The sequence below is a fragment of the Pleurodeles waltl genome, chromosome 9 (assembly GCF_031143425.1).
Source record: "Pleurodeles waltl isolate 20211129_DDA chromosome 9, aPleWal1.hap1.20221129, whole genome shotgun sequence".
Taxonomy (NCBI): domain Eukaryota; kingdom Metazoa; phylum Chordata; class Amphibia; order Caudata; family Salamandridae; genus Pleurodeles; species Pleurodeles waltl.
This window is the reverse complement of record NC_090448.1, coordinates 569094128-569117351: the sequence shown is the minus strand read 5'-3', so window position 1 is coordinate 569117351 and position 23224 is coordinate 569094128. Positions and strand designations below refer to the sequence as shown.

General features: G+C 52.6%; 1 protein-coding gene across 1 annotated transcript in view; it reads left to right on the top strand.

The window, feature by feature from the left end:
- Positions 1 to 20652: 20652 nt before the first annotated feature.
- The window catches only part of AXL (AXL receptor tyrosine kinase), a 227184-nt gene continuing 224612 nt past the window's right edge, over positions 20653 to 23224 (top strand). The window contains exon 1 of the mRNA XM_069207542.1: positions 20653 to 21241. Coding sequence (XP_069063643.1) covers positions 21163 to 21241 — 79 coding nt within the window. The 5' untranslated portion in view covers positions 20653 to 21162. The remainder of the gene's footprint in view (positions 21242 to 23224) is intronic.

Here is a 23224-nt window from a genome sequence, read left to right as displayed (position 1 = left end):
CCATAGCTCCTCCAGTGTGCCCCTGGCATTAGTCATCTTGTTTTCCAAGGTGTGGGGACACTCTGGAGATCCCTCAGTGGCCAGTGCCAGCAGGTGACGTCAGAGACCCCTCCTGATAGGTGCATCCCTGGTTAGGTAGCCAATCCCTCTCTCAGGGCTATTTAGGGTCTCTCCTGTGGGTTATCCTTCAGATTTGGCTTGCATGTTTCCACCAGGAATCCTCTGCAACTTCTGCTTCATCCTCTGACCATCAGATCATCCGCAGACTGCTCCAGGAACTGCTGTAACTGTAACACAGTATCCAAGAAGGCTACTGTGACTCTGCAACTTCAGCTCCAGTCAGCAACTGCAACAGTTTCCAAGGTGTGCACACTCTGAGGACTCCCTGTCTTCACCCTGCACCAAAAGAACCGACAAAATCACCTGTGGAGTGACAGAGTCACTTCCCTGCTCCAGCAGGCACCTTCTAAGACGATGACCGGTTCTCTGGCACTCCTCTCCTGGCAACAAGTCTGCTCCCTGGAACACAGGTGGTGGACCCCTTCGACACAGACTGTCCTAAGGTCCAGCTGTGCAAATTTGGCGGAGGTAAGAGCTTGCGTTCCCCGTTTGCGACAGTACCCCTGTGCACTGCATCATATCTACCTCCTGAGGCTTCTGTGCACTATTTGCAAGAATCCTTCATGCACAGCCTGGCCCAGGTCCCCAGCACTCTATCCTGTGACACTCAACTCGCTGAGTTGTTCTCCGGCGGCGTGGGACCTTCTTTTGTAGTGCTGCAGCAACCACAATTTGCACCTTCTTTGTCCCAGTGTCCTTGGACCTCCGTGGGTGCTGCCTGGTCATCTGTGGTCTCTAGTGTATATATTGTGTATAATACTTAGCTCCAGAAGTAGTATTGCATCTAAGATATTTTTGGCCTTGTGTTACTAAAATAAAGTACCTTAATTTTTGGTAACACTGAGTATTCTCTTTTATTGTGTATAAACACTGTGTAACTATAGTAGTATTGCAGGAGCTTTGCATGTCTCCTAGTTCAGCCCAAGCTGCTCTGCTACAGCTACCTCTAACAGCCTAAGCTGCTACAACACTGACTACATTTCACTAATAAGGGATAACTGGACCTGGTATAAGATTTTAGTACCTACGGTATCCACTACAAACCAGACCAGCCTCCGACAGCCTTTGAAATGTAAGTGGCAGGCCTTACACCCTTCCAGCCCAGGAAGACCCATTTAATATGCAGATGAGTGCAGGTGTGACTGAGTGTTCTGTGTTTGTGGTTGTCTGAGTGAAATGCACAAGGGAGTGAGAGAGCGTAGCTTATATTATCTATATTAACATGAAATGTTTATGAACTAATGTACAATAATGCTGCATAGAAACTGTATTAAAATGTTTTGCTAAAACGTGCACTTGAAATGTGCCCACGGGGAGTGGCCGCCAATGTATACGGGGATTAATAAAAATGACTAATGTTGATGAATTATTATAATTATTATGGTTTTACACTAATTATTAATGATTGTTATTAAAGTTTTGCTAATAAATCTTTTAGGCCTTAGTTGGCATGAGTCGAGGCCTAGCTGCCTGACTCTCATATTAAATGTATTTCTCTAAACGTGCAGTGTGCTGGCTTGCTAAAGGACATGAACTCTTGTTTTTTTCTTCAAGCTAGAAGCTGAATGTAACTGTAGTAGATCTGTTCTCATGAAATTCATCCTGCCTGTAGTAACATTTTTAGCTGAATGCAACAGTGTAGATTAACGTTATGTACAAGGTCGCCTAAACTGGTACGGACAATGGAGCCACTGACCGAAGATGTGCAAAGGACCACAAGACGATGAAATCATACCGGACATTCCACCCGCTAAAGACGTCAATCATAAGCACCAATAAAATACGTGAGAACTGTTATGGGGTAACAAATTTGATGAGCTAATTTGATTTTAATTGGTTAAAGATAGTGGGGTGCAACCCCTTGTCCAATTGGATTTTAGGGGATTGTACAATGAAAAGGGGATAAAAACCCTTGACACCAGGAAGTAAATCAGAATTAGGTAGTAGGAGACTGTGAGAGGGGGGAGATGCTGATGCGATTTATTATGATCCAGAGACTTTGTCACTTTGCTTGGTGACTTGCTGATTTTATTTAGAACCATCCTTGTCCTTAGATTGCCCATTTACACTTTACCTCCTTCTGAGGGAAGTGCCCCTTTTACCTGAGCCGAGTTCCTGACTAATGGCGAACCAACTGATGTCCTGAAGACGAAGACCGAACCTGAGTGCTGACCCAAACTTGGAGGGTAACTATGTGACAATGAAATTGTGATTGTCTGTTTGCTTTTCCTTTCTAGGTACCAACTGCTTTTCTTTTGACAGAGACCATAGCTAGATGTTTTCCAAACTGATGTTACTAAATTGTTTTGCATGAAGCCCAACATGCCAATGCTAATTAGAGGTTAGTTGAGAGGTGTTCATTAAATGGACGCAAATAGACAAATGACTGAATCTATGCTTTGTTGAACCATGCGCTAATAAATTCTGCTAAGGATAGTCTATGTTCACGCCGTGCTGTATTCTAATGTTGGTGATTCTTGCTTTGATGAGATCTTATCAGAGTTGCCATATTGTGACTATGCAATTGTGCTTCTTGGTTTTGAGATTAATAAACTTGCTAGTAGTATTGTAACCAATAGGGAATACATATCATACAATTCATACTAAATCGGTGTGGTTATTCATGACTGAAAGGTCATGGTGGTGTCTTGAGTTTAACTAAATGTCATTGACTAAAGTAAAGTGCATTGTGGTAATAAATATTGATGATATTATTGATGTATTGATTGACATGTTGATTAGCTATCTCGTCCTAAGGTGTCTTTCAACAGGGTCAAAAGATTCATTGGCCTAAAACAAGTCCCAATGTGTAATAATTAATCATAAAGGGAAGCATTAACAGGAGCTATCAACCAGCCCAGACGTTCATTGGAGACATGCTGTAAGACAGATGGTTTTAAGTGCAGAGAAATGATCACTTTCTAAAAGTGTAATTTCTAAAATAATAATATAAAATCCAACCTCACCAATAAGCAGGATTTTCTATTACCATTCTGGCCATACAAATTATGATCTTGTTACACCTTTAAGATCAGAATCTACTACTCAAAAAAGTATATGAGGGCAGTGCTGATGCTAGCCTATGAAAGGAGCAAGCCTCAAGGTAGGGGAAAATGTATTTAAGTGTTTTTCACTGCCAGGACATATATAACACATATGTACATGCCCTGCCTTTTACCTACATAGCACCCTGCCCTATGGGTTACCTGGGGCCTACCTTAGGGATGAATTATATGTAGAAAAGGGGAGTTTAAGGTGTGGCAAATACTTGTAAATGTAAAGTCGAAGTGGCAGTGAAACTGCACACACAGGCCTTGCAATGGCAGGCCTAAGACATGGTTAAGTGGCTACTTATGTGGGTGGCAGAATCAGTGCTGCAGGCCCGCTAGTAGCTTTTAATTTACAGGCTCTAGGCACATGTAGTGCACTTTACTCTGGACTTATAAGTAAATCAAATATGCCAATTGGGGGTGAACCAAGGTCACCATGTGTCAGAGAGATGGCATGTGCATTTTAGCACTGGTTAGCAGTGGTAAAGTCCACAGAGTTCTAAAACCAGCACAAACAGTCAGAAAAGTAGATAGAGGTAGGCAAAATGTTGGGGAATGACCTCCCTAATGCTGTCAGGTCTAATAATCATTACTTAAGTAATACTTTTGATTGTACTAATATTAAATATACAATCTACTTACTTAAAGGGGCTTTCAGCCAGTCCGGCAGCCCTCTTCATCTATTGATCTGTTAATGTGTCATTCACCTAGTCTCCCATCTATAACAGCATACACAATAGGCCAATAGAACAGCCTACTTCAGCCATTGGCTAACTTCACTGTGAGTAACAGCATTTTCCCTTTCCACAAGGAACACATCCACTCACTAGGTAGTCACCTCAAGATCCTACTATGGTAATGTATTCTTTTTGAGACCAAAAAACATATTTTTGCTTTTTAGCTAATGTTATTTTAGTTTGTTTATCAGGGGTCTGTAACTGTTTATATAATGAGAGCTATTTATCACTGAAAACAGTAAGAGCTACTAATGAATTTCATCATTGTTGCAGTAGCAACTACATCAAACTTGACAACAATAGTGACCACAATTTGCAAGTTTATGTATTGATCACCCAGATGTATGTCAGAATACCAAATGACAAAATGTTGCCAGTCAAAATTTTGTATCCAGAATACTGCTTACATAATAACATGCAGGTAATCATACATAGGTAAGTATAGATGTACTATTCTTAGCTCAATTTCTGTATATCTTGAAGACATACACACACATATACCTGTATATTTAAGTTAATAGGTGTGAAATTAAGCATGTAAATAAAACTATACTTATGAACAGCAATATTGCAGAAAGCTTTATCAATATAAAATGTATCCACATGACTAATGAAATAGCAACAGCAGCAAGTGCCAACTGGTAAAATACAAATAGCTATAAATCTCCCAAGCACACTATGAACTTTTAATCAAATAGAAGTTTTTAAATGTGTTAATCATTTTGTTTTCAAGTAACAGCATAACCCTTCTTCGAAATATTTGTTTTCTTTCAAATATACCATTTTAATTTGGGATAAAAACACTCCAAGAAAATGTTGTCTTTTGCACACACACACACACACAGTGTATGACTTAGACTGGGGATTGAAAAGTGACAAATCTTTATGTGACATGCTTAAAATCCCGTTGGATGTCACAATATGTGTTTGTTTTTAGGTCTGTAGGCCTGCATTGGTTTGGCTAGCTGCCATTCTAAAGGTACAGAGATGTCTAGTGCTGCCTTCTTTGATCTGGCTACACCCTTTGAACTAGATACTGTACTTGACTGCACTTCAAGGAGCTACTTACAGGGATCTGGCGAAATACCACTAGCACCCGAATTATCTATTGGAGACCCATGGTTTAGACTGATGAAGGAATGGCAGCTGCCCCAACAATAAAGGTTTGAGAAAAAAAAACATGAAAACACCCGAAACTGGCATTACCTCCCGTCCCTCCCTCGCCTTCCTTTTAACCAATGAGGCCTCCCGCCTCCCCCCTAGACCCTCCCTTCCCCTTTCAAAACCCCCCCCACCCTTATCCCCTCCTGTTCTTTTGTCTAGCCCACGCTAGACGGTTTTCTTTCCCTTTCTTACCTGCACGGCGGGGCCTGGAGGTCGTCGATGGAGGCACTCCTCGGGACGCGGTGCTCCGCGAGGAGTGCTACGGCTGGGTCACGTCTTGAGCGAACGGCATGGCTGCTCGAGAGGCGTGTACTGGAGGCCGGCTGACGGGTTCAGCCGGCCCTCTGTGGCTGGGGCGTTGGTTTCCGGGTTTCCGCGCCGCGGAGCCGCGAGGACCGAGGAACTTCAATTTTTGGATGCTGGTCAGGTAGGACGGGCGTTCTGCCCGTGTTTTTTTTGGATTTTTACAAGGATTGTGACCTTTTTAGGGTGTGGTGGAGCCCTGTTAGGGGAGGACCAGGGTCCTATATGTAGGGTAGTGTTTTGGAATGAAAGGCAGTGTTATTTTGGTTACCATGCCTAAAGCTCCAGCAAAGAGACGTGGTTGTCTCTTCTTCCTCCTCGGAGGTGGGAGGGGAGGGTAGCATTGCTCTTCCTGAGAACCCACAGGTACTGGACAGGGGTACTCCCCTCATGTCTGGTGAGGAAGTGCAGGATATGGTTGAAATGGCTGTCACCAGGGCACTGCAGGCTGGCGTGGCCAGGACTGTTCAGTCTAAGCGTGCGCACTCATCGGTAGCGGCAAGGAGATCCTCATCGGAGAGTGAGGATGAGGCCCCATCAACGTCATCTGGGGGGAAATAGGTTTCCAGAAGAGGTAATGTGGGCAGTGATGACACATGTTCGGGACGGTTTAGGTTTCCCTGTGTTTCAAGCTACAAACTCAGAGTCTCATTTATTTCCTCAAATATCAGACGCCTTTTATGTTTGCCATGCCTTTCCAGGGACCTGTGAAGGATATGGTGTTTCATGAGTGGAAGGATGTGGAGAAGGCTCAGGTTCCACGATTCCTTCAGAAACTTTACTTACTTGAGGGTGAGGGGGTTTTTCCTCCTTCAATACGCCTGGACTCTATTCTGGCTACTCTAATTGGCAAAACGGCAGTCAATCCGGAGGATTGTGTGCCTACGGTTGCCACAGACCGTAAAGTGGATTCAGGTCTTAAGAGGGCTTTTGCTGCGGAGAATCTGGCGCTGAAGGCAGGGATTTATTCTGCTTATGCGTCACAATCATTGGATCAAGGCTTTGATAGACTGGCGGTGGCTGTCCAGGAAGGGGCGGAATGTTCGGAGCTCCTGGCTGGTAAGGAACAGCAGGCCAGATTATTGGCGGATGTGTCTTCAGATATAGGGGGTCATTCTGACCTCGGCGGTAAAAGGCGCCTACCGCCGGTCAGAAATCCTCCATAATCCCGCCGCGGTCGCGGAAACCCGCCACGGTCATTCTGACCCGCAGAAGGCAAACCTCAGAAAATCCGACCGCCACAACAGACCGCCAGACCAGCGGTCGGCGGAAAGGTGGAGGTGACAAAACCTCCACCGTCACGCCAACAGAAATACGCCCATGCCATTACGACCCACGAATCCACGCGGCGGTCATTCAAACGCGGTATTCCATTGGCGGGACACACCGCCGCGGTCAGAATACACACAAACGAACAAAACTCAGCCACATTGGACGATTTGAATCCCACACACCTGATACACATACACACACCACTCCCACACACACAATACAATATAAAACACACACCCACATAACCCACAAACCCCTACGCTAAAAAATTCGTAAAGAAGGCAAGAGCGAGACACCAGCATCCAAAAAATAACAGCCACAGCCACTCAACACCATCACCCACACACTATCCACACACAAAACAACACACACCACCACACTCAACTCACTTAAATACACATACTCCACCCCACACATCATACACACCACCCCATGGCACCCCAAAGACAACCCCGCTTCACAGACGAAGAACTCAGGGTCATGGTGGAGGAAATCGTTCGGGTAGAGCCCCAGCTGTTCGGCACACAGATACAATACACCAGCATTGCCCGGAGGACGGAGCTATGGCAGAGGATTGTCGACAGGGTGAACGCAGTGGGACAGCACCCCAGAAATCGGGAAGACATCAGGAAGCGATGGAACGACCTACGGGGGAAGGTGCGTTCCATGGTATCCAGGCACAACATCGCCGTGCAGAAGACTGGTGGAGGACCCCCACCTCAACCCCCACAATTCACATCATGGGAGGAGGAAGTCTTGAACATCCTGCATCCTGACGGCCTCGCAGGAGTCGGCGGAGGAATGGATACTGGTAAGTTGAAGCTTCAATACTGCTTCCCCCCCACCTGCATGCCAAATCAGACCCCAACCCTCACCCCCATCCTCGAACCCCACCCTCACCCCCACCCCCATCCTCACCCCCACCCTCACCCCCACCACCATCCTCACCCCCACCACCATCCTCACCCCCACCCCCAGCACACCTATTCCCCGCCAATGTCTCACCATCACAACCCACACATCCCAAAACCTAGGCCTGCATGCGTCCACTAAGCATGGACACCCATCACCAAAGCATGCCCAATGCATATACACATCCCCCCCACAAGCCACCCTCACCAAAGCCCCCACACACGAATGCCAGCACTTGGGGAAACGAGAACCCACAGATACACCCATATGCCACACATTGAAACTATAACCATACCTCTATACCCCTGCAGGACCCGACCGTCAACACACCGCGGCGGAGGGGCCAGAATTCTCCACACCCCCCACCCAAGAGGCCGTCAGCGATGACAGCAGCTCTGTCGACCTGGACACCGATGACCAGCCCGGACCATCGGGGACCTCTGGACAGTCGGTTCCCCTCACACAGGCCCAGGCCACTACAGACCCTAACCCCTCTGGGAACACAAGCACAGCTCCCACCCAGCGGGCCCATGCCTCTGTCTCCAGGGCGCGTCAATCTGCGGTGTGTCTACCACTACAGGGCACCCAGGATAACCCACCACCCCAACAACAACAGGGACCTGGGGGCAGTGGTAGTGGGCACACCGGCCAGGGGGCAGAGGCCCAGGGAAACAGGGGAACTCGGAGGGCAGCTGTGCGACAGGGGGGGGAGGAGAGGCCCAGGGAACCCACTCTCCACGAGGTCCTCACCACCATCATGGGAGCATACAACCGCTCCCAGGAGACGATGGCGATGGTACTGGCCCGGTTCCAGGAGATCCAGGCACTGCAGGAGGAACACTATCGGGGGTACAGGGAGGACATCAGAGCCATCAACACCACCCTGGTTACCATGGTAGGGCTGCTGCAGGACCTCGTAAACACCAGGGCGGACACTGAACAACACCCAAGGGCCCCTGCCACTAGCCTGGACCAAGAACAGCCAACCACCTCCGCCGGCGCTAGTGGACAGGAGGCCCCCGCACAGCAGCAGCCCACCAGACCCCCACCTCCTGCAGGAGAAGAACCACCCCGCAAGAGGGCCCTGAGATCTCGCAAGAAGACAGAGTAGGATGTCAAGACCCCCGCCAGCAATGGATACCACCTGATGTCATCCCACTGTCCCACATTGTCACCCTGTCCATCCTTGAACTGCCCATGCTCCATCTCTCCACAGGCCTCTGGACAATGCACCTGTGTGACTGTTACTCTGGACTCTGCCATGGACATTCCTTCACCATAGCCCCCACCCACTTGAAACCACCCATCCCATTTTGAGCACTTCAATAAACACCTATTTTGCACCAAAATATCTGGAGTCTGGCTGTGATTTCAATAGATTGTAATTGACATGACAGTGCAAATATGTCCTTGTACATGGTGAAGTCAACAAACAGCTGCCACAAAGCTGTAGTCCATGGGGAAACGAAGCACAGGACTCGTAGTGGGGACCCCAGATCTGAAATAGGGAGGGAGAAGCCAAAACTCAGTCATCATACACTGGGGCAAATAGACAGGCAGCAGAGATGCTGGAGAGTAGTTAACATTTACTAAATTATCTTTGAAATGTTACCTGTGTCCTATTGGAAGTACTGTTCAATGATTCTGTCCCTGTTGTCTGTTTCAGCCCCGTCGTCTTCCTCCTCGTCACTCTCCTCAGGTTCCACCGCTGCCACAACACCACCGTCTCGACCATCCTCCTGCAGGAAAGGCACCTGGCGGCGCAAAGCCAGGTTGTGAAGCATGCAGCAGGCCACGATGATGTGACACACCTTCTTAGGTGAGTACATTAGGGATCCACCTGTCATATGCAGGCACCTAAACCTGGCCTTTAGGAGGCCAAAGGTGCGTTCGATCACCCTCCTAGTACGCCCATGGGCCTCATTGTACCGTTCCTCTGCCCTGGTCCGGGGATTCCTTACTGGGGTCAGTAGCCACGACAGGTTGGGGTACCCAGAGTCCCCCACTAGCCATACACGGTGTCTCTGTAGCTGTTCCATCACGTAAGGGATGCTGCTATTCCTTAGGATGTAGGCGTCATGCACTGACCCTGGGAATTTGGCATTTACATGCGAGATGTACTGGTCAGCCAAACACACCACCTGGATGTTCATTGAATGGTAATTTTTTCTGTTCCTGTACACCTGCTCCCTGTCTCTTGGGGGAACCAAAGCCACATGGGTCCCATCAATGGCACCAATTATGTTGGGAATATGTCCAAGGGTGTAGAAATCACCCTTCACTGTAGCCAATTCGCCCACCTCAGGGAAAATGATGTAGCTCCTCACGGATTTCATCAGGGCAGACAACACTCTGGATAACACCTTCGAAAACATGGGCTGAGACATCCCAGAAGCAATTCCCACGGTTGTCTGAAATGACCCACTTGCCAAGAAATGGAGTACTGACATGACCTGCACCAGAGGGGGAATCCCTGTGGGTTGGCGGATGGGGGACATCAGGTCGGGCTCCAGCTGGGCACACAGTTCATGGATAGTGGCACGGTTAAGACGGTAGGTCAGGATAATGTGGCATTCTTCCATTGTCGACAGGTCCACCAGCGGTCGGTACACGGGAGGATTCATCCGTCTCCTCGCCCAACCCAGCGGACGGTGCCTAGGAAGGACAACATGGAGCACACAGTCAAGCAACCCACAGGTACGTACTCACAGCTAGCACAGTATACGATTCTCTATGCAGTGAATGGCGTGTCTGAGTGGCTATGCAAGGCCTAGGCCTGTGTGACGCAGTTGAAATTGAGCCATGTGGGCCCTGGAAATGGCGGCTGCCTGACCTGTGAAGTGTGACAATGGGATGTGAGGTCAATGCGCTGGCGTGGCACACCGCGGCGGGCGGCGGGCGAAGACCGCGGCGCAAAGCCGCATTGGTTAACATTGAAGCCTATGGGTTTCAGGAGCCAATGGCGAAGGGCGCGGGCGGTGGCGGGTCGCACCGCCGCGGTACGCACCGCCGCGGACGTGACCGCCATTTTCTATCTACTTATCCACTTGCGACTTGAACTTTCACAGGAGAGGACCTATACTGCAAGTGTTGCTGTGACCTCGGTCTGGAAGGGACAATGGCTGCTGCACCTGGGGAAAGGGCCCCTGCCTTCACTGGAGAGGAGTTGGAGAAACTCGTGGATGGGGTCCTCCCCCAGTATGCGCTACTCTACGGTCCTCCAGACCAACAAGTGAGTTTAATTCAATCTGGATTTGGGGACACTGGCTGGCTTGGGGGCCTGGCGGGGGGCCTGGCGGGGATGGGGGGCATGTTGGGCCTGGCGGGGGGCATGGCGGGGATGGGGGGCATGTTGGGCCTGGCGGGGGCATGGCGGGGGGCCTGGCGGGGATGGGGGGCATGTTGGGCCTGGCGGGGGGCCTGGCGGGGATGGGGGGCATGTTGGGCCTGGCGGGGGGCATGGCGGGGGGCCTGGCGGGGATGGGGGGCATGTTGGGCCTGGCGGGGGGCCTGGCGGGGATGGGGGGCATGTTGGGCCTGGCGGGGGGCATGGCGGGGGGCCTGGCGGGGATGGGGGGCATGTTGGGCCTGGCGGGGGGCCTGGCGGGGATGGGGGGCATGTTGGGCCTGGCGGGGGGCATGGCGGGGGGCCTGGCGGGGATGGGGGGCATGTTGGGCCTGGCGGGGGGCCTGGCGGGGATGGGGGGCATGTTGGGCCTGGCGGGGGGCCTGTTGGGGATGGGGGGCATGTTGGGCCTGGCGGGGGGCATGGCGGGGATGGGGGGCATGTTGGGCCTGGCGGGGGGCATGGCGGGGGGCCTGGCGGGGATGGGGGGCATGTTGGGCCTGGCGGGGGGCCTGGCGGGGATGGGGGGCATGTTGGGCCTGGCGGGGGCATGGCGGGGGGCCTGGCGGGGATGGGGGGCATGTTGGGCATGGCGGGGGGCCTGGCGGGGATGGGGGGCGTTGGGCCACTGGAAAGGAAAATGCTGACAAACTTGAACGTGGTATTTCTCCCTCCCTGTACGTGTCACATAGGTCCGCGCCCATGAGAAGATCGGGATTTGGCGTGCCATCGCCAAGGAAGTCCGGACCCTGGGGGTCCACCATCGACGGGGCACCCACTGCCGCAAGAGGTGGGAGGACATCCGCCGCGGGACCAAGAAGAGTCTCTGCTGGGGATGGCCTCCCAACGTAGGCGGGGTGCCTGCCGTCAACTGAGCCCCCTGATGTTCCGGATCCTGGCGGTGGCCTACCCTGAATTGGATGGGCGCGTGAGGGCAGCACAGCAGACACAAGGGGGTGAGTACAAGCATTATCTACTCTGTTGTCGCGCAGTGGAGGTGTCTGGTTGGGGGAGGATGGCTGGGGGTCCCCCTAGGCCAGGGCGATATCTGTAGGCTGGGCACCCCCGTAAGCCCCTGTGTCCCCAGCCACCACCCTCAGTAGTTTGTCAGTACAGCCATCCCTGGGCCGTGTCATCCATGGGTGCAGTTGTCAACTCTAGGCGTGTAGGGCATGTTCCACGGAATGCGTAGCGGACCCCAAGTGCGCAACTTAGTGCAGGGGGCATCTGTGTCTGTCATGTCCGCTAACTGTACCGGAGATCCATGTACTCAATATCCCTTTATTTCTCTCTCCCCCCCCCCTTTTTGTTTGTCTTTCTGTGCTTGTGTGCATCAGCATCATCAGGCGGAGGAGAAGTGGCATCGGGGCAGGAGGGAGCTGCATCTCACATGGCCCAGGAGGGCCATGCCACAGAGTCAGACTGGACCAGTGAGACGGAGGGCGAGGGGAGCTCCACGACGGGGACGACTGGAGCCTGCAGCGACACGGACACGTCCTCGGAAGGGGGCTCCCTTGCGGGGGTGGCACCATCCATGCCCCCCGCCATTACAGGTACAGCCGCCACCCAGCGCACCATCTCCGCCCTCCCAGCAGCCCCTCAGCGTTCGCCCCGTGCCCGCTCTGCCAGGAAGCCCGGCATCTCCTTCGCCCCAGGCACCTCAGGCCCTGCCCCTGTTACCCCCGCTGCCCTCAGTGAGGAGGTCATTGACCTCCTCCGAACGCTCATTGTTGGGCAGACTACCCTTTTGAATGCCATCCAGGGGGTGGAGAGGGAGGTTCATCGCAGCAATGCGTACCTGGAGGGCATTCATTCGGGTCAGGCTGCCCATCAGCGATCGTTCCAGGCTCTGGCCTCAGCACTGACGGCAGCCCTTGTCCCTGTCTCCTGCCTGCCTCTACTAACTCCCTCCTCCCAGTCTCCTGTTCCTCTGCCTGTCCCACCCACACCATCAGACCAGCCTGCACACACCTCAACACCCAAGAGAAGCTCATCCAAACATAAGCACCACAGATCATGCAGACATTCACACACGCAACATTCCGATGCAGACATGCCAACAGTCACTACCACCTCTGTGACCCCCACCTCCTCGTCTCCCTCCTCCCTCCCTGTGACGTCTACACTCACACCTCCATTCACCTCACCATCAGCCAGTGTTTCCATCACCAGCACACCCTCCACTCCAGTCCGCACACGTGCAGTCACCACCCCCACTGCCATTTACACGTCCCCTGTGTCCTCTCCCACTGTGTCTGTCACCCCCTCTTCCACACCACACAAACGCAGCCACCCACCCACCCAACAGCCATCCACCTCACGACAGCCTATCCCTCCTGCACCTGCACCCAAAGACAGCAAACGTGACTCACCTACAACCACATCCTCTCCCTCCACTCCCATTCCCACTGTACCTACCACTCTCCATTGTCCCAAGAAGCTCTTCCTCGCCACTACTAACTTCTTTCCTGACCCTGAGCCCCCCCCTCCTTCTCGTCGGGGTAAGAAGAGCACCTCAGCCACCACCAGCCCTGCAGCCCCCTTGACAAGGGTGCAGGGGTATTGGAGCCCGCCAGCCCGCATGTCTGGATCTTCGCCCAGCAGCAAGGGGACAGCCAGCCCACCCCCTGGGAAGAGGAGCAGAAGGCGGAAGGGGCGCCGCAGGAGCCCGCCTTCTACATCCCCCCCGGACACCACCCAGAGACAGTCACCAGCCACAGCTCCAAAGGGAGGAAAGGGCCACAGGCCGACGACTAAGGAGGGCAAGGGCAGCAAGTCGGAGAGGTCAGGCAGCAGGCCTGCTGCCCAGGAGGAGCCCACAACCCCCATAGCCGCTGCCCCGGGAGGAACCGGCACAGCTGCCCCGGGAGAGCCCACCACCCCCATAGCCGCTGCCCAGGGAGGACCCAGCCCAGCTGGCCAGGAGGGCCCCACCACCCACAGCCCAGGTGGGCAGTGAAGGAGCACCATCCCCGCTGCCCAGGAGGGCACCACCAGGCAATTAGCAGTTGGCCATAGACCGTCCGCCGTCTCAAGAACCGCTGAACTGGGCCCTTCAAGGCAAGGACCGCTGAACTGGGCCCCGCCGTCTCAGGAACCGCTGAACTGGGCCCTTCAGGGCAAGGACCGCTGAACTGGGCCCCGCCGTCTCAAGCACCGCTGAACTGGGCCCTTCAAGGCAAGGAGCGCTGAACTGGGCCCCGCCGTCTCAAGAACCGCTGAACTGGGCCCTTCAGGGCAAGGACCGCTGAACTGGGCCCCGCCGTCTCAAGCACCGCTGAACTGGGCCCCGCCGTCTCAAGAACCGCTCCGCTGGGCCCCGCCGTCTCAAGCACCGCTGAACTGGGCCCTTCAAGGCAAGGAGCGCTGAACTGGGCCCCGCCGTCTCAAGCACCGCTGAACTGGGCCCTTCAAGGCAAGGAGCGCTGAACTGGGCCCCGCCGTCTCAAGAACCGCTGAACTGGGCCCTTCAGGGAAAGGACCGCTGAACTGGGCCCCGCCGTCTCAAGCACCGCTGAACTGGGCCCGCCGTCTCAAGAACCGCTCCGCTGGGCCCCGCCGTCTCAAGCACCGCTGAACTGGGCCCTTCAAGGCAAGGAGCGCTGAACTGGGCCCCGCCGTCTCAAGCACCGCTCCGCTGGGCCCCGCCGTCTCAAGAACCGCTCCGCTGGGCCCCGCCGTCTCAAGCACCGCTGAACTGGGCCCCGCCGTCTCAAGCACCGCTGAACTGGGCCCTTCAAGGCAAGGAGCGCTGAACTGGGCCCCGCCGTCTCAAGCACCGTTGAACTGGGCCCTTCAAGGCAAGGAGCGCTGAACTGGGCCCCGCCGTCTCAAGCACCGCTCCGCTGGGCCCCGCCGTCTCAAGAACCGCTCCGCTGGGCCCCGCCGTCTCAAGCACCGCTGAACTGGGCCCCGCCGTCTCAAGCACCGCTGAACTGGGCCCTTCAAGGCAAGGAGCGCTGAACTGGGCCCCGCCGTCTCAAGAACCGCTGAACTGGGCCCTTCAGGGCAAGGACCGCTGAACTGGGCCCCGCCGTCTCAAGCACCGCTGAACTGGGCCCTTCAGGGCAAGGACCGCTGAACTGGGCCCCGCCGTCTCAGGAACCGCTGAACTGGGCCCTTCAAGGCAAGAACCGCTGGCCCTTTGGCAGACGTGGCAGGGCAGGATCTATCTCGGGCAGGGCTGCAGGATGTCCTCTGGCCAACTTGCCTCCTCCAGTGGCAGTGGGGTCTGTTATGGACTGTATGGACTGTGGCTTTGCTCTCCCCAGGATGGCCCAGTGGGCAGGCCACCCACTGTATGGACTGTATGGACTGTGGCTTTGCTCTCCCCAGGATGGCCCAGTGGGCAGGCCACCCACTGTATGGACTGTTTGGACTGTGGCTTTGCTCTCCCCAGGATGGCCCAGTGGGCAGGCCACCCACTGTATGGACTGTATGGACTGTGGCTTTGCTCTCCCCAGGATGGCCCAGTGGGCAGGCCACCCACTGTATGGACTGTTTGGACTGTGGCTTTGCTCTCCCCAGGATGGCCCAGTGGGCAGGCCACCCACTGTATGGACTGTTTGGACTGTGGCTTTGCTCTCCCCAGGATGGCCCAGTGGGCAGGCCACCCACTGTATGGACTGTATGGACTGTGGCTTTGCTCTCCCCAGGATGGCCCAGTGGGCAGCCCACCCACTGTATGGACTGTATGGACTGTGGCTTTGCTCTCCCCAGGATGGCCCAGTGGGCAGGCCACCCACTGTATGGACTGTATGGACTGTGGCTTTGCTCTCCCCAGGATGGCCCAGTGGGCAGGCCACCCACTGTATGGACTGTATGGACTGTGGCTTTGCTCTCCCCAGGATGGCCCAGTGGGCAGGCCACCCACTGTATGGACTGTTTGGACTGTGGCTTTGCTCTCCCCAGGATGGGCCAGTGGTCATGGAGTCCCCTCGTGGATCTGGCGTCGTGTACTCAAGTGGCTGAGGTGCCCCCCCTTCCCTTCCCCCTGAGGTGCCTGTCCGATTTTCTTTCTGATGCCCCTGCAGTGTTCTCTCCGTGGAGTTCTTGTCGTGGGACTGGGCCTTGCCCCTTTGCACAGGACCCCTGTGATCCACGGACAGTGGTTGGACTACATTTAGTAGCTGTATATATTTTGTATATAGTTTATTTATTTATTGCGATTACTGGTGTCCATATTTCAATATATCTGCCCGTTTATGATCTCTTCTTTTGGTCTTTGCATTATTTCGGAGGGGGGTGGTTTGTGGGTTGTGACAGTGATCTGTGGGAATGCATTGATGTGTGTGTTGTAGTGGGTGTGGGTGGGTGGGTGTGTGCCGGTAATCTTTTCCCTCCCCTGTGTCGTAGGTGCAGTACTCACCGATGTCTTCCGCGCCGCCGGGCGTGCTCCTGGTATATGAGCAGGAATAGGAGTGCGGGGATGACCTGCAACTCTGGTTCCATGCTGCCGGAATCTCGCGTGGAGTGCGTAGAGGTGAGCGTTTTCCCGTTCGTAGTCTGTTTCCGCCGTGTTCTTATCGGCGGTGCTCCCGCCCCGGAAAAGGTGGCAGATTGGTGGGTCGTAATAGGGTGGGCGGTACATTGTCTGCCGCCTGGCTGTTGGCGGGAACCGCCGCGCTGTTTGTTTGTACCGCTGTGGCGGGCGGAGTGTTAAGTTGGCGGGCTGTGTTGGCGGTTCCCGCCAGGGTCAGAATTGCATATTTTAGACCGCCGGCCTGTTGGCAGCTTGGCCGCCGCTTTATCACCGACCGCCAGGGTCAGAATGAGGGCCATAGTCCGTACTTCGGCTCTGGCATCTGGGTCTTTGATTGGGGCTCGTAGGTCCCTCTGGTTGCGTTCATGGAAGGCTGATCCAGGGGAAAAGGCGGCCTTGTTGAGACTGCCGTTTGAGGGTTGTAACTTGTTTGGAGAACTATTACCATCCATACTTTCCAAGGCGTTTAAGGAGCGGAAGCATGCCTTACCTTATAAAGGGGTTTCTTCTTCGGGTAAAGGGTGGAAGAAGCATTCCAGTTCTTCTCCTACTAGGGTTGCTAAATCCTTTTCGTTTAGGAGACGGCGTTTTCATCCGCGTTTTTCACCTAAGAAGTCTACTCCTGGGACCCGGGGTGGTTTCAAGAAGGGGTCCTGGCATTCGCTGTGGGCCTGGCAGAGGGCCGGTTGGGGGATGACTGTGTCACTTTCTTTCAGCTTGGGAGGACAGTGTAAACGATCATTGGGTACTAGACATGGTGACCAATGGTTATGTCATAGATTTTGTGGCGGTTCCTCCAGATTCCAGGGTGCATCCCACACCTCTGCCTTCAGAGGGGTCTTGGAGTGGAGCATTATTGGACGGAGTGCGGGACTTACTGGTCATGGGGGCCATTTCCCACGTTCCGCTGGACGACCGAGGTCAGGGCACTTATGCGGTCTTGTTTCTTGTGCGGAAAGTTTCAGGGGGATTTCCACCGGTGCTCAATCTGAAGGAGGTGAATACCTGGATCAGGGCAGTGCATTTCCGCATGCTGTCCATTCGGACTATTTTTCCATTGGTCAGGCAAGGGGATTTTCTGGTGTCACTGGATCTGCAGGATGCTTACCCACACGTACCGGGGGCATGGTCCTCTCAAAAGTTCCTGAGGTTTGCTGTGGGGCATGATCATTTCCAGTTTTGCGTTCTGCCTTTCGGTCTGAAATCTTCTCCCCGAATTTTCACGAAGGTGCTGGCTCCTCTAGTGGCTTTGCTTCATTCTGAAGGGGTGTTTCTGCACCCTTATCTAGACGACATTTTGATTCATGCCCATTCACGAGACCTTTTGCAGAGGCAGGTGGCCCAAGTTCTGGGGGTCCTGCAATAACACTGGTTTTTGATCAATTGGGGGTAATCAGACTTTGTGCCGTCCCAGGATCTGGTTTTTCTAGGGGCTCGGTTTCAGCCTATTCTAGGGTTGGTGACTGTGTCCGAAAAAAGGTTGGATGCTCTCCAGGCTTTGGTAAAGAAGGTATGGTTACTGTCTGCTCCCCGAGCTCTTCTTTGGTTGCGACTGCACATTTGGCGTCAGTGATATTTTGGGGTTCTGGGGCACGTTTCCATCCCCTGTGCTTGATGACGTGGTTCTTGAGTAGGTGGGCTCCAGGGTCCGGTTCTCTGAGGGACGGGGTTCCAGGGTCCGGATTGATTCACAGAGAGTTGCAATGGTGGTTGGATGCAGACCACCTGAGGGTAGGAGTGTCTTTGTCACTTCTGAGACCCGTGGTGGTGACGACGGATGCCAGCCTCTCCGGTTGGGGGGCATGGATGGGGTCGGCTCTGATTCGGGGGTTTTGGTCCCCTCGGGAGGCGAGTCGGTCATCTAATTGGCGAGAATTGCGGGCTATATTCCTGGCTCTGGTCCATTTCCAGGATTCCCTGAGGGGATTGGCGGTTCTGGTTCGCACAGACGTCTTAGTGGCCGAGGCTTATGTCATTCGGCGAGAGTGGTAAATGTTCGGGCGGATCTACTGAGCAGAGTGATTCCTTCCTCTCAACTTTTCTCTCTCCGGAGGTCTCTGTTTCGGCATCTGGTTTGGCTTTGGGGTCTTCCAGTGCTGGATGTGTTTGCGTCAGTAGAGAATGCGATAGTGGGGTGCTTCTGCTCCCGGTTTCGGTGTCCCCAAGCATGGGAGGTGGACGGGATGTCATGTCCTTGGCCGCAGGGCCTTTTATATGCGTTCCCTCCGTTTCAACTATTCAGGGCGTTTCTGTTAGGTGCCAGTGGCTTTGAGTTCTACCTTGCTGGCTTCATGGAGACGTTCAACTTTGCTTTCTTATGGTAGACAGTGGAAGGTGTTTTCATCTTGGTGCTTAAGTCGTGAGTTGGATCCTTCCTGCGCTTCTCTCTTTGAGGTGATGCAGTTCCTGCAGGACGGTGCTCGTTTAGGGTTGTCAGTGGCTTCTCTTCGGGTACAGTGGGCGGCTATTCAGGCATTTAGGGACCGTGGCGTAATCTTCAAGTTGAAGGGCGATTGATGCCTGGATTTTTTCAGGGGCTTATTAATTTATTTCCTCGCCCGGTACGTTCTTTTCCCACATGGGATCTGTCCTTGGTTTTGGATGTGTTGACGGGGGCCCCTTTTGACCCGTTGGGGGACTGTGATTTGCGACGTCTATCTTTGAAGACGTTCTTTTTGGTCACCATTACTTCGGCTCATCGGTTGGGGGAATTGGGGGCATTGGCATGTTCCTTTCCTTTTTTGTAAGATTTTTCCCGATAGGGTGGTTCTGGTTCCGGTGCCTTCCTTTATTCCAAAAGTCAATTCTTCTTCCATTCCAGGCAGGCGGTCATCCTTCCTTCATTTTGTCCGGATCCCTCATCAGGGGAGGAGGTCCGTTTGCATTAGTTGGATGTACGTAGGGTTTTGTTGGAGTATCTGCGGGTGGTGGCTCCTTTTCGTACAGGGGATTCACTGTTTGTTACTTTTGGTCCGGCGCGCTATGGTGAGAGACCTTCCACGGCTTCCTTGAGTCGGTGGGTTCGATCTTTGATTCTGTTGGCCTATTCCTTGAAGGAGGTGGTTCCTCCTCTAGGGATTCAGGGGAGGTCTTCCAGTGGCATGGCGCGACGGTGGCAGAGCTTCAGGGGACTTCAGTGGTGGAGATTTGCAGGGCCGCCACTTGGGCTTCTTCTTCGGCGTTTGTGCGTCATTATAGGCTGTCGGCCTTGGGTGGTTTGGAGTCGGTGTTTGGTCACCGGGTCTTATCCTCTATGAGATAATGTTTGGGATGTTCTTGGTGCAGGATATTGAATAAGGGTCTTGCAACTCGATGTCCGTCTCCTGTGTGTTTTTCTTGCTATGTCTCATTAGTTAAAAGGAAGGCGAGGGAGGGACGGGAGGTAATGCTTCCATTTTCTTACGATAATGGCATTACTCCTAGTCCTACTCCCTCGCCTTCCTTTTCCGTTCCCTCCCACCCTCCCGGTACGGACTGTCCGAGTTGCGGCTTGGGCTTGGTTTTTGTACAGGAGGGGATAAGGGTGGGGGGGGGTTTTGAAAGGGGAAGGGAGGGTCTAGGGGGGAGGCGGGAGGCCTCATTGGTTAAAAGGAAGGCGAGGGAGTAGGACTAGGAGTAATGCCATTATCGTAAGAAAATGGAAGCATTTACAAAGCCAAAAGGCTGCCAGCCAACACAGACGTGCTGACTGAGTGAATCTTTGTTTCACTAATGTGCATCTTGCCTTTAAGTAGATTGAAAGAGACAGGCTTTTGGTAGTCCACAAAAGTCAACGCGATTGGCGATTTGTATGTTGTTTTTGATGCTTCACTCTCTGAAAATAGATTGAGCTTCCAGCCAGTTTGAGACTTAAAAGAACATGATGGGTGGTCAAACATGCTTTATAAAGTGCTAACAGGTAACCTTGACCACTTCAAAGCGCTGGATATTTTTCTTAAAGAGAACAATGCACAGGCACTGCTGTGGTCACCACAGGCAGTGCGATTTTACAGCCTTTAAAGGCAGAAACTCAACGTAAATCTAGGGGTTCGCGTAACGTGCGCGTCAAAGTTGAGATTTGTTTAAAATGTTGAACTAAGTCTCTGCATTTGCAGCTCTGCATCTTTAAGAAAAGTGTCTCCTCTTTGCCTTCCTTGCACCCGCTGCCCCCTCCCCATTCTTCTGATTAAATTAACCCTCAGGAGCCCACAAAGGAATTCACAGAAAGAGTATGCTAATGAGGCCCGGGACATTCCTTTCACCCTGACTGTGTCAGACGCTGTGAGCACAACAGAGTGAGTGAGTCAGGGAGGAGTGGCAGAGAGTACGAGCTCCGGACTGTGACAGACACACAACAGTGAGAGGGTGTGTGAGGGAGCAGGATCGGGGAAGGTTGACTGTCCGGGGCACAGTGTGGTCTCAGCCGCAGGGGCAGACAGTTCTGCTGGAGGAAGTTTCCAAACTTTTTCTAACTTTGTGGGACACGGCGTTAAGACTTCAGAGCGAACGAGCGTCTTGAAAGTCGGCACACGAACAAACTTTTATTTTTTCTTTCACCAGCGGGTGTTTTCATTTATTTTTTCTTCACTTAGGCATTCTGAGGGTGCCGGACAGATCCCAGTGCCTGAGTTCAGGCCCTTGTGGTGCGGGGACCCCAAATACCTTGGAAGCTGGTCTTTTTTTAAGCTATTTATTTAGCGGACAACATTTTTTATGAGGTGTTTTTAATTCTGTTGGTTTGACTTTGGTGTTTGGACTCTTGAAGCCCTCTGACGAGGGTTCGGCTGGCAGCACCTGATGAAAAATCTCGCCATGGGAAAAGCGCTTGGAATATTCCTTTTCGTGTGCGCCCTGGGACCTGCATCGGCCGAGCATGGTAAGTAGAGCGTTAATCACAGTGCGTTCACTTCTCTGAAAAGACACTACGAGGCAAGGAGTATGTTTGGTACGTGGAGCTTGCGTGCGTGCGTGCGTGCTAGTAGGTAGGGGTGTGCAGGCACTTGATACCATCCAAAAGTCCCAACCTCAGGAACCGGTATGATACTGGTGACCCCATTGTGTAATCTGCTGGGATTGCAAGCCCCCCGTTTCGCCTTCGCCCAACCACTCCCTTCCCCCGTGAAATTAGGTGAGCCCCCCTGCGTTGCGCACTGAAAACACTTTGAATTATCTTTAACAGCGTCCTATGTCAGGCCATCCCTTTAATACACGGATGAAATGTCTGTGTAACCTCGAGATCGTGGAATGACTCCGCATTTCAGCTAGATGCTAGAAGAATAGAACACACCTGTACCCTTTGTTCAAATAGTGACTTCTACAGAAGCCTCCACCTTAATTTTGCAGAACACAATTGAATGGGTAGATGTCACAGTAAACGCCCCAACACTCGTTTTTTCAGACTCTTAACCCCCTCCCCACACCTCCACTGCTCCCCAATCATGCCTTGTGTATTGATTTATAGTCTGTGGGGTGCTGGTAAGTTAGACCAGTGTCTTAATGAGTGGAAGAATACGTGTACAGCTTGGGGATCGCGTGTTGACATGCTGGTAGACTGGCTCCGCTTTTCATCCTAAGGAGACATGCGCCTTTTTTTCATGTGATGCTGATGACAAGACTGACAATGTCGCCCCGGTTCACTGAGCAGGCAGAGCGCTGAGCGGTCGCACTGATCTCTACTCAGGTGATGCGAGGTCTTGCGTGTGTGAGAGGCACAATATGGTACAATATGGAGAAACAGCTCAGTCAGTTAATGTTCGTGCTGGTGAGAGCTGTACTAACCTGTGGGTCATAGCGATTTTAGCTAAACTAACCCCGATTTAATGCTTTAAACGTTCATAAAGTAAGCATCCCTTTGTAAGAGTAAACATAATATGCATATGGAACTACAAAGAGAGAACTGATGTAGCTGCAAGTGCTACATAATTATGTCTGAATATAAGGCGACTGTGAATCAGACAGTGTGAGAGAAATGTTTATAGCGCCAACTTTGACCCATGCCCTCTAACGGGTAGGGGTAGCAAAGAAAGTCTTTGAAGTTATTTATCTAGGTTTAGCGTCTAATTGTCTACCTTAGAAATTAACGATGTTATATTGTTTAGCACTGAATTTGGTGGAAGCTAACGCAGAAAGATGGGCCCGACTGCGCAGGATCACACGATTTGAGGAAACTGGGACCTGGGATTTAATCTCGGGTCTGCGTATCCCCTAGTCGACAGTTCGGTCAGTAAACGAAAACAACCCATTCCTCGCTTAAGAGTAAACTGAAATTTGCAGGAAAATAACAGTGCCTAAAATGTAGGTTGAGAAACATGGCAAGACGCTAGCACAAAGCAGGCGAGATGCCAAGCGCGGCTCATATCTCTGATTCATGGTTTTTGGAATGTTTATATAGCGCGGACCTTGCCTATGGGGCGACTGAGGGCTTGAGTAGAGCATCGGATTGGTACCAGGGGCCAGGCTACGGTTTTAGATGTCTCGAGGGGTACGTAGATGATCTGTCATTTTTACCAAGTTGACGTGAGCTGAGTAACACCCTTCCTAAACCTTTTGCCATTAAAGTTGGTTGGAGAATACCTAGCCCTGTGAGTAAAACATTTTACCATGTCTGTGTTGACCTTTTGTCCTCCCACCCTTGGCGCGTGACTCATTGGACCCTTGCTGAACATATTCCCTGTTGACCCATCCCATTTATAGATTAAAACAATCTGATCAGTGTCTCTTTTTGGCTCAAAGTATTTCACCCGCTCTATGAAGGGCCCTCAAGGTAACAGGGTCCTAAGAGGCTTCAACCCCCAAGATGACATAATTAAAGGGTGGGTCTTCATTAGCAGTGGGCGTAATGCGTAATTCTGTGTAGCAT